Source organism: Ictalurus furcatus, chromosome 16 (genome assembly GCF_023375685.1).
Source record: "Ictalurus furcatus strain D&B chromosome 16, Billie_1.0, whole genome shotgun sequence".
Classification (NCBI taxonomy): Eukaryota; Metazoa; Chordata; class Actinopteri; order Siluriformes; family Ictaluridae; genus Ictalurus; species Ictalurus furcatus.
This window is the reverse complement of record NC_071270.1, coordinates 5,463,864-5,478,785: the sequence shown is the minus strand read 5'-3', so window position 1 is coordinate 5,478,785 and position 14,922 is coordinate 5,463,864. Positions and strand designations below refer to the sequence as shown.

Below are 14,922 nucleotides of genomic sequence, written 5' to 3'. Positions count from 1 at the left end.
ACTCAAACACATCTTCTAATGAGAGGGACTTTATTTATAATTCATTTCATTATTATTTATTTAATCAGGTAAATACTTTAATGCTCACTAATGTTCATTCACTGATTTGGAGAAAACAAATAAGAGAAAGAAGTGTTTTAACCCCAGTCCCAGAATATCACACTCACAAACGCACACACACACAGCTTCAATTCAATATTACATTATGTTACATATTACTGTTCACAAACAGCCGAGACGAGCTACAATCACTTACACACATCCCCCACCCCCCCCAGCACTCTGCCCCTCAGCTCTACCCCCTCTCACAGATGAGCTCGATGACACTTTGCTCCATGGGGACCGGCTCTATGCAGCGGTGCGCTGTGCTGCTCACGATCTCATCCAGCAGGAAGTGGACGAGGTTCTCATCTGAGACGAAGCGCCACAGGTAGAGCTGCAGGTAGTGACAGTCCACCTGCACCTGCTGCAACCCGAACCGACCAAACGAGCGCACACGCACACACTCCACCAGAGACTTCAGACTGATCTTCACTATCCCTGTCAACACAGACACCTGACACAAACACACACAGACATTCACACACACACTTCATCACCACCGCCTGTACCGTCTGACATTCTGTTATTAATAGAATAAACAAATACACAATTTCACTGTGTAATACATAAAATACCACATGCTCACTCTTTATTTTAAATGTATTATTATTATTATTATTATTATTATTATTATTATTATTATTTTGGTACATCAAAACTGTCTGACCTTGTTGAACTCGACAGGGCTGAAGATGTCGATTCTCTCAGAGAAAAGCTTGTGGATGTTACTGAGCAGGTTAGTGTCCATCGGAGCACTAAACACACACAGACACATACACACACACAGTTTCAGTGCCAGTGTGTGCAACACTTATTGTAGACAAATCAGTGTGTGTGTGTACCTGGGTGTGTAACTGGGGGCGTAACGTAGCTGTTGTCTGGAGCTGCTGTAGACAGAGAATGTGCGTTTACTGGAGTCACTGCTGTGGGCTTTCCTCACCCCCTCCTCATACAGCAAGCCCACCTACACAAAGAAAACCACACCCAAATGTAAATGAACTGTATTAATTCCTGTAACCAACCTGAGCAGGTAAATAAAGCGGTGTATTTTCTCAGCTGTACGTACCGCAGCATGTTCTGTGATTGGTTAAATTACCCCCTGCCCTGCCCTTGACTCCTCACATCCAACCCCTCCCTCTCCCCCCTTTACCTCTACACACACCAACACGACGGACTCGTTAGTAAACTCTGATACCTGGACGTCGATAGCCGTCGTGTCCTCCACCACTCTCTTCATGACTGCACGGACATTCCGCGGCTCGATGGTGTTCACCCAGTCCCGTGTCTCCACACTCTTCCTCAACATCTGAGAGATGATTAGACCCTGAACCTGAAACACACACACACAGTGTCCCACATGTCAGAGCCCATACCACTGCATTATGCAGGATTCTACTTGAGCTCGTAACTTGTAACTCCTCCGATAAAGAAAACGACTCAGAATTCCTGCTCCAGAACTGAGGATGGTCTCCTCTACATGCGCCCCCTCAGAATATCGAATCAGCATGACCGCTCAGAGAATCAACAGTAAACCCAGCAGCATTTCTTACCCTTAAACCAGTTATAGTGTGTATATGCGTGTGGGTATATGAGCTTTACATACAGATATATTCACTTTAAACTCTACACTTCACTGTCTCAGGGAGGAAAACACACATCTCTCATACACTGAGTCTGTTCATCACAAAATACCAACACGGAGGCGTCCGAGTGTCTTCCCCACTGAAGCTCAAACACACACTATCATTCCGAGCTCCGACTTCTCACTTCAGAGTCAAGTCTAATGCAGTATTAGCGGATTAGCGTTACCTTGACATAGTGGTTGAGGAGTTTCTGTGCTGCCTCTCGGGCCTCAGCACACAGAGTCGTCACTGTAGTTACCGGAGAATGAAGCTGTGTTTAACACAGAGAAAGAGACAGAGAAAGAGAGCATGAGACAACAAGCTGTGTGTGTCTGTGTCTCTGTGTGTGTGTGTGTGTGTGTGTGTGTACCTGTGTGAGGAACTGCTCGTCGGTCAATGTGAGGATGTAGGAGATGGTGGAGGTGTCGTAGTCGAGGCAGAGGCGTGACAGCAGCAGCAGTAAAGTGGGAGGAGTCGAGCTGCTCCGGTCACCTGCGCTCTCACAGAACTGACGTGATGTCTGACAGATAAACTTAATGAAGCTCACAATGAGCCCCTCTCTCACACCCTGACTGCAGAACTCCCCCTGCACATACACACACACACAAGATTTGAGCTGAGGGAAGGGTTTGTGGGCGGAGCTAATGTGTACTCTGTAAACACGGACCTTGAAGTAGGGTTTGTTGGAGAAGGTGATGTCTTTAGCAGTGAACAGGTGCACAGACACTAACACTGATTTGATCTGATTGAGAATGGAGTTCGACAGTGACGTCAGGAGCTCTGGCAGGGTGGGCGGGGCCTCTTTGGCAGCAGAACTGCCTGCTCCACTAGCTCCACCCACTGTGACGCGTGGCGCAGCAAGGGCCTGTCTAACGTCGGTCAGGCTATCCAGGTAGAAGTTCTGTAACGCGCACAGGTACTGTTTGATTCGCTCTCGTGCCGCATTAATAACGATGTCGGTCCCACGGCTTGCGACCTCTGACCCCGGAAGCAGTTTGGACACGGCCTGGAGGCGGCGATGGAAACGATCCAGCGCTCTCACCAGGAGGGAATTGTCTCCTACGCCTTTCTCCTCCTGTATCCTGCGCTCCACTATCCTGAAATACCTGCCTGCTAAAGTGTCCACAAACTGCTGCAGCTTCTGATTGGCCATCTGAGGGAGGTGCTTGGGGGCGTGGTTGCCCCCCTGTGGACGGGTAATAAATAACTCCTGATAGGAAGCGATAACTAAACACAGATCACTGACAAACTCGTTACAGCCTCGATCAATGAACTCCAGGATGTCCATCCTGCCGGCCGGAGACAGGAAAGGGTTCGACTCGGACACCGGAGACACTAGGGTCACGCTCGGTCTGGAATCGCTAAGCTCCGCCTCTAAGGCCTGCAGATCCGCCTCCTTCTTAGAGTGGGCGTGGCTTAGAAATTTGTCACAGAGCTCCTCGGCCGGTTCGTCCAGCTGCAGCAGCAACTCCACACACTCGGACAGCTCCTTAGCACTCGCACTGCTGTCACTGAAACACACACCGTCAACACGGGATTAAACACAGGATTAACACTAGTTAGTGTTAATATGACCGCGGTAGTAGTTCTGCCTGTAGCTGAGATGCGTTAACTAGAATGTGATGTTAATGTGATGTTTAATGCTAATGTGCTAGTGAGAGTGTACCTGAACCTGTCCCTCAGGTGCAGTGTTAATTCCAGCATGATGGTGTTGCACTCGTCCTGGATGCCCCTGAACGAGGTGATGTTGTTATAGTGGTTGAGGACGCAGCGAGCTCTCTTCTGAGCACTGACGGCTCGCCCAAACTCACCACACTCAACACACCTCCTCAACCAGGCCGGGAATTCGAACAGGAACTGCAGCTTACGCACCAGAGAGTGCACACCTGAACACATACACACACACACACACACACACACACACGTGTTATGACCCATGGTGTTTTCAGTGCTTCAGGGGGTGTGTGTGTGTGTGTGTGTGTGTGTGTGTATGTGTGTCCATGCCTGACAGTTTAGTGATCTGTGTGTGTTGACCCTGCAGTGTGCTGCTGATCTTGGCGCTGAACTCGGTGATGGCGGCCATGTTGGCCGAGAGACAGTCCATCTCATCCTCCATCTTCTTAAAGTCGTTCTTCATTTTCCTGATCGTGTCTAAGGACACACACACACGCACACAATTAGCAGTTAGCATGGTGGCTAACTAACACCTGTATATCATGCAAAATATAGGCAAGGATTTAGGGGTGGACCTACATGTGAATACACATTTCTGTAATGTTTATTATATCCCATAATAATAGTCAACAAACCTGACACAATAACATCATTTCATAATCACTTTGCTATTAACGTGTGTGTGTTTTACTGACCGGTAGCAGAAATAAACTTGTTGTAGTTTTCATAGACCAACGTCTGCATGTCACTGTCCAGAGAGCGGATCTGTTTCACCATACAGCTCTCTTGATCCATCAGCTCCGCCAGAGAACACTCCTTTCTCATCTACACACACACACACACACACACACACACACACACACACACTTAGTTGTGGACGGGTTATAGTCCTGGAGAACAGGACTCCTATCAGATCCCAAATCATCAGATTGGTGTTGGAGTACAGTGACGTAAAGAAAGTCATATGATAACAGCCATCTCAGTTACCATAGCAACAGCAAGTAGCTTTATATTTATATTGCACTTTGCATAAAATGAGCATTATAGTATAGTATACAGTATAGATTCCTTTATAAAGTGAAGCTAATTTTAAAGTTAACGTCACTCTTAGCCGCACGGCTCGCGCCTCAGCAGTCAGCTCTATGGCTAACATTAACGCCAGTGTTCTTCTGGTGTGAGGTGAATAAATAATAACGACACTCAGTTTAAATGATTAACTCAATCCTCTAGTCCTCAGCAGCGGTGTGTTCACCTTGTTGAGGTAGAGCTCCGGGTCGAAATGGGGCCCGTTGATGTCACACGGATCCGCGGACTCGGTCTGCTCCGCTTTCCCCTCCTCACTCAGGCCATAATAAAGCTGCAGGAGCCCGTGAACCCGCCGCTTATGAGCCGCACTGCCTTCTTCAACCGCCATTTTTACCAGAATAACACTTAATTTTACTAATAACACCTGGAAAATCTGACGTTTTGATCAGATTTCAGCACAACAGCTCATCGAGAGGTTTCTGCCTCAGGTTTGTTGTTACTGAGGTAAAACAAGATGGCGCCCGGATCGCTCACACTTCAAAACAAAAGTGCGACTACAAATTAAAACAGCATTTCCTTAAATATTAAACATTATTTAAATATTCATATATTATAGAGATATATTCAAATGTTTATATGATGTGTGGCTTATTATATTAAATGTCATCAATATAATTATTTCTAAGTGACTAAATCAATTACATAAATTCAATGATTTGCTTAACTCGTGATTGACTTTTTATTTCTTATTGACAAGCTAAAAAAAAACCCCTGTAATATAAGCAAGTTTATTTCAATATTCATATAAAATTCCACTGATACAAATCATGAAATTAGTATAAAGTGTAATAGTTATAATGCGGCATATGGTTAGTTTAGATTACAATCACTAGCATTAGTAGTGCATTTTTTTAAGCTTACAGAAGTTGAAGAACACAAACCCAAAACAACATGAACAATAGCCTCACAAAAATGCACTAAAGATAAAAGTGAGTTTGAGTGATGAATATTCCATACAGTTTCATTTCTGTAACTGGAACATTCAGAGATATAAAGCTTAATTTTGCACATACACACAAAGCATCGATACAAAAGCAGGTTATATTGGTCACGACAGCCTCAGTCTTTAAATTAGTACATGGTAAAGATATTTACAATTTCATATAAAAGTCCTGCTAACAGAATTAGCATAGTCAGGCTTTCATCAGTGGCACATCCTGTGTAAAACTCTCCAAGTATCATGTCGAGTGTTCTGAATGTTTTCACAGTCCACAGTGCCAGTGTTAAATTAAATAAACACCAGTGTGACGGTTCAGAACCTTCACACTGTCTGAATCAGAAAGCACACGACCCTTTAAGCTCACAGTTCCACACTCAGGTCACTTCGATGATGAAACCGATAACGAGAATTAGCCTTAATGAGGCCTAATGAGGCTTAAAGAGGTTTAACAAGGCCAGCTGTAAACATTTCTTATGTAAAGTGTACATTCTGTAATAATTACTCCAGCACATCAGACTCATCATGTGTGCAGGAAGTTACTTCTTTTACAGACGACTTTTTTTTTTTGGAATGAACTGAAAGGTACAGGTCTACGGTTACATTCCAAATTACACACTGCTGCACTAGACTGTCAGAACAGCCACCTACATTACACACTATTTAATACAATCACTACAAAGTGCAGCAGTGTGCTTTCTTGAACATAACATAATATTAAAGACTTGCAAAATTATAACCTATAAAACAATAATAATAATAATAATAATAATAATAATAATAATAATAATAATGACACCCCATCCCAAATTTCAGGTGCTGCACATTTAGTGCACTTAATGCAGTTTGGGACACTGCACATTTCTTATAGAAGTATTATATTAAACAAATACATATTTGTGCACTTGTGACTATATTAGACAAAAGTGTAATATTCTTTATTCTGGATTGTGTTTATACAAACCTGTCACTATTTAATAATAAGTATGGGGATTTGAGACACAGCCCATTTCCTAGGAGACTGCATTAAACATGCAGTTTGGGACACAGCCTCGATCGGGCCAGAGTGAGATTATCAGATAAAAAAATTACCTCAGTGAAGCAGCGGTGTTGTATGATGAGCGGATAATAAATGTGTGTTTATGTGTGATGAGCGGTTAAAGCACTGATGAGAGAAGACACTGAGGTCAGACACTCTGGTACTTTGGTAAGAGAGACAGTTTCGGGAGTTTTCCTCTCCGTTTGGTTTAGTGGTGTTTGCATAGTGGAGAAACGTCTCAGAATCCACCCCGTGCTGTAACCGGTTACTCACACATGTAGCACGATCTCGGTCCAGTCTGTCTGTCCCTTCAGTTCATCATCATGGTGTGTGTGTGTGTGTGTGTGTTTAGTCTCTGCTGTATAGAGCGCAGAGTTTCAGCTCTGCTCCAGGTTGTCCGTCACCTGAACAGCAGCGTAAGAGGGAGGAGTTTGCTTGGTGAAGAAGGATGCTGCTCTCTTCGGTTTCAGACGCTTTATCTCTTTACCTGAAAGGTAAACAGGTGAGATCTTATTGATCATGCACTGTGCATAATGTAAACAAGATCGCTACATTAAGTGGCAGCATGAGCTAATAATGAAGTCAAGCAATGAACTGGGGATACGGATGGGACTCGGGGCTGCCACACCTTAAGGATGTAACTATGGGCTGCCACTCTGTATAGAGATGCCACTGGGCTCCCATTATAAGGAGAGGATATGGAGCTGCCACCCTGTATGGACATGACTCAGGGCTACCACTCAGCACTCACTCCGCCCCTCTACATGCTCTGTGACAGTGTTTAACTGATTAATGTCGCTCCACTCACCGTCGTCAACATAGCTGATGGTGTTCAGCGTGTGCACTCTGCTGCACACTACACTGTTCTGCCTTCGCACTTTCCCCGCCCGTCGCCCCCTTGCTCCCTGTACACTCTCCTCCTGAGCTGAAGCCATTTGGGATGCAGCCACTTCACCGACAGAGCGCAATTCTACACAGAACTCAATCAGACCGCTCATCAGCTCCGCCTGGAACACACACACACACGCACAAGCTCCGTCCGTAAAACACACATCAGAATATGTGTGTGTGTGTGTGTGTGTGTGTGTGTGAGTGTGAGTGAATGCGTGTGTACCTGTTTAGAGTAAATCTTCAGTAATTTATTGACCGGTGTTCCATCTTCCTCTCCATCGAACTCCAGCCACAGGATGTGAGAGTCTCCCTCAGCGTCAGGGTACGTATGATCCCACGACAGCTCTGAGAACCGCAGACCCAGGAGCACATGCTGAAACACACACACACACACACACACACACACACACACACACACACACAGACACAGAGGTGTAATAATACAATGAAATGATAAATGTGGTACAGTGTGAAAGTGTGCCACAGCATCACACCCTGCAAGAACACAGTGATTCAGAGAACCCTGGGATCAGAACGGTTCCTCACCTTCTCCTTAGTGTCGATAACGTACACTCCCTCCAGACTGATCCCAACACTCACCGCCTTACGCCCTCCACGCTGCAGCAGGCCCTGGGCCGGCTTATCTATCTCACCCATGAAGAATGCACACCTGAGAGAGAGAGAGAGAGAGAGAGAGAGAGAGAGAGAGAGAGAGAGAGAGTGAGAGTATGTAAGACACACAGATGGTGTGTGTGTGTGTGTGTGTGTGAATGTGTGTGTGTACTGACCCGTAATAAGGCAGAGTGTGGCAGATGCTGAGGTACTGGAGGATGAGTGGGCGGGCTTCAGTGTGCATCTTTAGTGTGTGGTACTCCTTCAGTAAACTCTGCTCCAGTTCAGCACGACGCCCCGCCCTCAGCCTCAGGGTGGAGAGAAGCCCTGCCCCCAACCCCCCGACTACATGGGCCGGCAGCAGCGATGACAACTTCTTTTCTCTGATGCACACACAGGAAGGGGGACATGAAGTTTTCAAACACAGTTTGTAACACACAGCACTGAAGAAAAATCTGACAGAATTCAGTATTTTATTACACGTTATATTTACATATATTAATATTTAATTTAAAAGTTTTATATTAATATTACACTGTCTAGCCCTACATTTACATATCAGCATTAATGCTAATAATCTGAAGATTATGAGTGTGTGTACCTGATAGTTGAGTGTGTGTGTGAGAGAGAGTGTGTGTATATGCAGGGCTCTACAGTGCGACCATTTCACTCGCATTTGCGACCGAAAAGTACTTTGTGCGACTGTGAATAAATATTTATTCGCACCGGTGCGAGTGACCTGTTCAGACTTGTATAATACAATCGGAATAAAAACTACAGGAAGTCCAAAATGCATCTACACTGCGCAACAATTAATTTCACACTGCTTTTCATCTCCTCAGTCAACTGAACAAGTGTGTAAATACTGCAGGGAAGCCATTATGTTGACGAGAGTAACACTGTACATCATCTGCTTCAACTTGCCAAGCTCACAAACCGCCATCTCTTACTGATCACGCAAAATGACCTGAACCTGTGATCTGCTCGTGCAGACACAGCGGCATCGGGTGGAGTAAATTAATAATAATGCTAACGCTACAAGGTGGGTTTAATTCAAACTTCTTTATTAAATTCTCACCAATCATAATCAAGAGCAGCATCTGTTCAGTCTGTAAACATACAGTACGCTGCAGCTCTCCATTCACCAACTCTAACAGACAGCGCTTTCACTTCATTTAAACTCAGATATCACTAGAAATGTCAACTCCAGTTTTCATGTTTTGATTTAATCCCCCCAAAAAACACAATATTATCAGCAGACATGGCAAAACTGTACTGGGGGAACCCATATAAAATTAACAACTGATAAACAAACCAAAAAAAAAACCTACTAAATTGTAAAGACAGAAAATGTGCTTAATTATAAATAAATAATTTAATATAAAAATAGATATTATAATAACTTCATAAAATATAAATAATATGAGAAATGAAATAATGTTTAATTACTATGGGTTGCACTTAATATCAATTTGACATTAAGGTTAGTAAGCTATTTCCTTAGAAAGCTATTAGTCTTTTCCTAATATGGATCATTTTTGTGTTAGTCTACTTTTAATTAGAACTCTATTTATTTAAAAATAAACATTTGTGCTTGTTTATTTATCAATTAACCAACAGTATTTCTCATTGCTATTATTTTAATTTAAAAAAAGTGACCATGAGCAGAGAGCTTACATTTAAGACCTCCTGATTAAAGCTTAAACAAGAAAAAGATTGGTATCTGGATCGGTATCGGTCGTAAAAATCCTGATCGGAGCATCAGTAATAAACACCATTAAACTAAAGCACTTTGCATCTGACGGATACATGAACTCACCCAATCACATCTTATATGAGATTATTCAGATATATACACAATATACACAGAGCGGTTCGAGAACTGACTCCAGCCCAGAACCATGACAGTGGAAAATGTCTAATAGTGTAGCTTTAAATATATTTAAGAGGAGCAGACTTCAAACCCTGAACATTAGGTTTATTGTATTTGTTTACAAGGTGGAACAGGTTAACAGTTGTTGTTTTTTGCATACAGTCTATAAAATTAACTGAAAATATTAAATTTAGTTTATCAGAAGGTAAATTAATGTGTCATGGCTTACACTATGTTCCTAAATTCTGTCATAACTGACGAGCTCAAGTTTTCTCATGCCTACTTGTGTGTTATATTGTGGCATATTAACGTTACCATATGAAAGTGTGTGTGTGAGAGAGAGTGTGAGTGAGTGAGTGAGTGAGTGAGTGCATGAGTGTGTGTGTGTGTGTACCTGATGGCGGTGGTCAGCTGCTGGTCATCGAGTCCTGTACCGATCTCTATAGCACACGACAGAGCAGCCAATCGGTTCCAGTGCTCTGGGTCACATGGGTACCGGCCCTCAATAATGTTTAATTTAGCCTCATCATACAGGAGCCGCAATACACTCTCATCTTCCACCTCCAAAACACACACACACACGTATATATTATATTATATTATATTATATTATATAACATATTATATATATGAATAACCGTTATTTACCGGCTAACAGAAACTCTGATATAAACTCTGATTGATTGAGATATATATCAATCAGAGTTTCCGTTAGCTGGTAAATCCCGGTTATTCACAGTTACAAATGTAGGATAAAATCAAAAACTGTCAGACACGATGTCCAATAAAAACACTAACAAGGACTAAATCCACACTTTCCCCACTACATCTAGGGAACACACTAGTGCACTACAGTACTCTATTTGAAACACGGTGTGTTTCTCTCTCTCTACAGTGAGTACACACACTACCGCTCAAAAATCTAGACACACTCATTCTTTCTTTATTTTTTTTCTTCCACATTTTAGAATAATAAGAAAAGTCATCAAATCTCTGGAGTAACACAAATGGAAATATGGGAATTATGTTGTGATAAAAAAAAATCCAAAATAAATTAAAATAATTTAATATTTTAGCATCTTCAAAGTAGACCCGCTTTTTGCCTAGAATTTCCAGAAATGTATTCTTGGCATTTTCTCAACTGATTTCTTGAGGAATTTCCCTGAGATGCTTTTTAAACAGTATTAAAGGAGTTCACACCTACACTGGACATTTATCGGCTGCTTTTCGGTATATTTCTCTCCGAGTCATCCATTAAAAAAAAAAATTTCTTGTAAATAAAATGTTATTTTTCTAATGAAAGAAATGAATATGTTGACACAATTATATTTTTGTCTACAACACCGATTTCAAATATTTAATCATACACCTTCAGATCAGAAGGTTTTTAAGATCATTAGAAACATTTCAGTTGAGTGTCCACAAACTTTTGACCCATAGTGTGTGTGTTTACCTGCAGTTCTTTAGACTTGGGGTAAAAAACGTTCCTCCTGTACTGCAGGCATGGCTCATCTACAGACCAGAACACACAATCAGTACACAAGTACACGTACACACACACAAATATAGACAGACAGACACACACACACACCTAGTGTGATGTCTTCTGTGTGAGCGTCAGTGAAGCGGTACAGCAGGTCCTGCCACTGACGGCACAGTTTATACGGCTGATGTTTCGGCTTCAACTGCAACTCTGTTCTCACACACACACACAAACACACACAGTTTATGGACATTTACAGGCTATGATTTGAATATTTATTCCTCCATCAGCAGCTGTAATTTCTATCAGTTACAGTTTGTGCATCCGTGTGTTAGTGTAGTTACTCTCACACAACAACAACATTGCTCCAAACGGCCCTGAACACCTCTCCTCATAACTGGGGGGAGGGAGCGAGCGAGCGAGCGAGCGAGCGAGCGAGCGCGAGCGAGCGAGCGCGCGCGCGCGCGTGTGTGTGTGTGTGTGTGTGTGTGTGTGTGTGTGTGTTACCCAGTAGAGGTGAGCACAGCCAGAAGGCGAAGGCGTCCTGAGCAGAATCGGGAATGTTGAGGGCGTCTCTCACACTGCGGCCGAGCTCCTGTACACACACACACCCCACACTCTCTACACACACCTGTACTGCCCCGTCACTCACCAGGTACACCAACACATCCTGAGCTACACACACACACACACACACACACACACAGTAAAAGCCTAAGTAAAGTCTAATATCATCCACAGTTTCATTCTCTCTGAAGAGGAAGTGTTAAAGACAAAACAGGAAGTTCACATCCACAGAACATAAACAAATCTAAGAATAATGAATAGAAACAACACACACACCCAGGAGAATTTACATTTTATAGCCCAATTTATAAATAGTTTGGCTGGGGCACAGGTGGTAGAGCGGGTTGTCCACTAATCGTAGGGTTGGCGGTTCGAATCCCGGCCCACATGACTTCAGATATCGAAGTGCCCTTGGGCAAGACACTGAACCCCAAGGTGCTCCTGATGGCAAGTTAGCGCCTTGCATGGCAGCTCTGCTACCACTGGTGTGTGAGTGTGTGTGTGAATGGGTGAATGAGACACAGTGTAAAGCGCTTTGGATAAAAGCGCTATATAAATGCAGACCATTTACCATTTGTTCAGACGGGATTAGTTCATGCTCCTGCATGTGGAAGTGTCATGTAATTATTATCAGAGGACGGTAAAAAGGTGTGTCAGAGAAGACACTTCTGGAGGTTTTAGGGACCATATTGCGTTCCAAGTGCAGATACAGACTACTGACACGTGATGTTCATGTGATCAAGCATGGCCACGCCCGTTAAAACATATTCTTACAATAAACATCAAACCAATCAGCGTGTCTTAACATGAGGGGTGTGTGTGAAGTACCTTGTGAATCCATCAGAAGTACTGCACACGTCCAAATGTGCTGTGTGTGTGTGTGTGTGTGTGTGTGTGTGTAAGAGAGACTCACCGCGAGTGACTGATGAAGAAACACTTCCTCTGTTGGAGTGAGATAGTTCAGACGGCTCTGTGGAGAAATCACACTCATCTCCCTCCATCTGACAGACACACACACACACACACACACACACACACACCTGAACATCAGTGTTTGTAACTCAGTGATAATGACTCTGTTATTAACCCAACACTGAACCTGAGCAGATTAAACCCGCGTCCCTGCATCTGATCCGGAGATCATATTTCATTAACATTAATAACACCTCTATGACGCATCATAATTAATTAAACATAACTACATTAATAACTCCTCTATTATATCTCATAATTAATTAATATAAACCCCGTTCTGCTCATTAAACACACAGTGACAGCAGCCAGGTTAACTGAACTAGACTGAGATTAGTTAGCCCGATCTCATTAACCAGGTTAGTTAATCTTATTAACAGTAGTTAGTTTAGAAATATAACAGTGTTTTAGCTCAGTGCTAACGCTATACACCGAGTCTGTTATTTATCTGCTGAGGTCTTATATTCTATTTTATTATCTATCTGTCTGTTTAGATTAAATATCTAAAACTGTAAACCTTACACCAACTTTATAAATGTATATTTCACTACAGCGGCTAATCTAATTCAATCTAATGTAATCTAATGTAATCTAAACTAAGAGAAATCCGCTGTGTGGACTGGTAGCTCGCACTGTTCACTCACCGAGGCGCTTCCTGCTAGCGGCTCCGCGCTGGAACTGGATCAGTCCGAGTGTCAGCAACACTCTTTATACACTGTTTATATAAAGTTTATAGTTACCATCGATGTTTTGGAAAGATTAAGTTTCACAGAAAACAGCAGGTGTATTTGTGGCTGCGGCGGAACAGCGCCAACTCACTCTGCTAACGCGGCTAACGATGCTAACTGTTTATTCCCACAGAGCCACAACACTCCGTTTCCTGTTTCTTTAGCGCCGCCTGCTGGTAGTTTACCGACATAACAGTCATTTATTTATCTGGAAACGAACAAAAATATACGGAAGTCTAAGCGGCCAAGTATTATTATTATTATTGTTTTATCAAATTTCTTTGTTGTTTTCTCGTGATCTTGACATAACAAAAAGCTGTTTTCTCACGACGTGATTTTATCCCAAGAAAATCTCGAGCTTTGTGAATGAGACTGGTGCTACATGCACGTTGGCATCTTCGCCATTATGCAAGTTGAAATGCAAGTTGTTGTAGTGCGCATGCGTTGACCGCCTGTGTACGCGTACATGTCCAAAGGAGTATACTTTGAAAGGCTAAGCATACGCGTAAAAAAAACAACAACAAAAAAAAACTAAAGCATCTGGTGTATTAATTTTTTTTACGTGTACGCATAGCCTTATACAAATGCAGGTACGTTCTAACCTGCACTCGTTTCCGTCTCTTCCGATTTTTTTTCTTCGACTACGTTGAGAATCAACAGCCCTGGGTTACTGTTGCCACCTTGTGGAATAATTAAATAATGCAAAAGAATTAAATGCGCACGCGCGGTTAGAAAAGTCGGATTCTTACATGTTTCGTTCATTAAGATAATCTTCACAAATGAATACAACGTTTATGTATTTTGCAGCCTAAATACAATCGCCATAAGTAAAAAGCTAATGTTAGGCTGTATTGAACTACACCACGGTCACATGACTTAACGTCACCACCGTTAAGCTTCCCACAACTCTTTCAATCTTTATTTAAAAAAAATACAATTGGAGAATACTATAAATTGATCAATCTACATGTTGGAAAGTTTGAGTTGGAATAGTTTGTAAGAGCGTGAGTATAAACACAGAGAGGCTGTAGTAGATGAGAGTTCCTGTTCGGCGTGATGACGTTTAATTTCCCCGACAGTCTCCGTAGTCTCATTTAGACCCTTGTTAGCAACCGTTTTTTTCAAGACGTAAAAGCTTTTAAACAATCCTGAATGGCGTATTACTGATGTATTACTGATGTATTTTATGTCGTAGTATAAAACGTGAACATATCTTGAGCTTGTGTTAAGCGAAGACCTTACTTCAGGCATTTAACCAAAAACCCATTCAATAAACCCACTGAGTCGGGATGATGGATGTACAGTACACTGAAAAAAAGTAATAATGCATGGCCAT

General features: G+C 42.5%; 2 protein-coding genes across 3 annotated transcripts; both read right to left on the bottom strand.

Annotated features, from left to right (window-relative positions):
- Positions 1 to 13: 13 nt before the first annotated feature.
- vps51 (VPS51 subunit of GARP complex) lies at positions 14 to 4,946 on the bottom strand. Its single transcript, XM_053645696.1, has 11 exons — positions 4,651 to 4,946; positions 4,094 to 4,223; positions 3,729 to 3,875; positions 3,391 to 3,610; positions 2,392 to 3,235; positions 2,095 to 2,310; positions 1,912 to 1,995; positions 1,298 to 1,432; positions 945 to 1,066; positions 770 to 857; positions 14 to 556 (listed from the first exon to the last, which is right to left on the bottom strand). Exons 1-11 carry the CDS (start codon positions 4,810 to 4,812, stop codon positions 296 to 298), a joined length of 2,409 nt encoding a protein of 802 aa, XP_053501671.1. The 5' UTR covers positions 4,813 to 4,946; the 3' UTR covers positions 14 to 295.
- Positions 4,947 to 5,149: 203 nt separating this feature from the next.
- frmd8 (FERM domain containing 8) lies at positions 5,150 to 13,755 on the bottom strand. 2 transcript variants are annotated; one of them, XM_053645698.1, is made up of 12 exons: positions 13,678 to 13,755; positions 13,503 to 13,573; positions 12,800 to 12,887; positions 11,827 to 11,994; positions 11,428 to 11,529; positions 11,290 to 11,348; positions 10,231 to 10,397; positions 8,140 to 8,346; positions 7,898 to 8,021; positions 7,575 to 7,724; positions 7,269 to 7,467; positions 5,150 to 6,947 (listed from the first exon to the last, which is right to left on the bottom strand). In XM_053645698.1, the coding sequence occupies exons 3-12, from the start codon at positions 12,885 to 12,887 to the stop codon at positions 6,838 to 6,840; spliced, it is 1,374 nt and encodes a 457-aa protein (XP_053501673.1). In that variant the 5' UTR covers positions 13,503 to 13,573; positions 13,678 to 13,755; the 3' UTR covers positions 5,150 to 6,837. The 2 variants fall into 2 exon arrangements, with proteins under 2 accessions (XP_053501673.1, XP_053501672.1); XM_053645697.1 differs by having other exon boundaries at positions 13,503 to 13,741.
- Between the last annotated feature and the right edge of the window lie 1,167 nt (positions 13,756 to 14,922).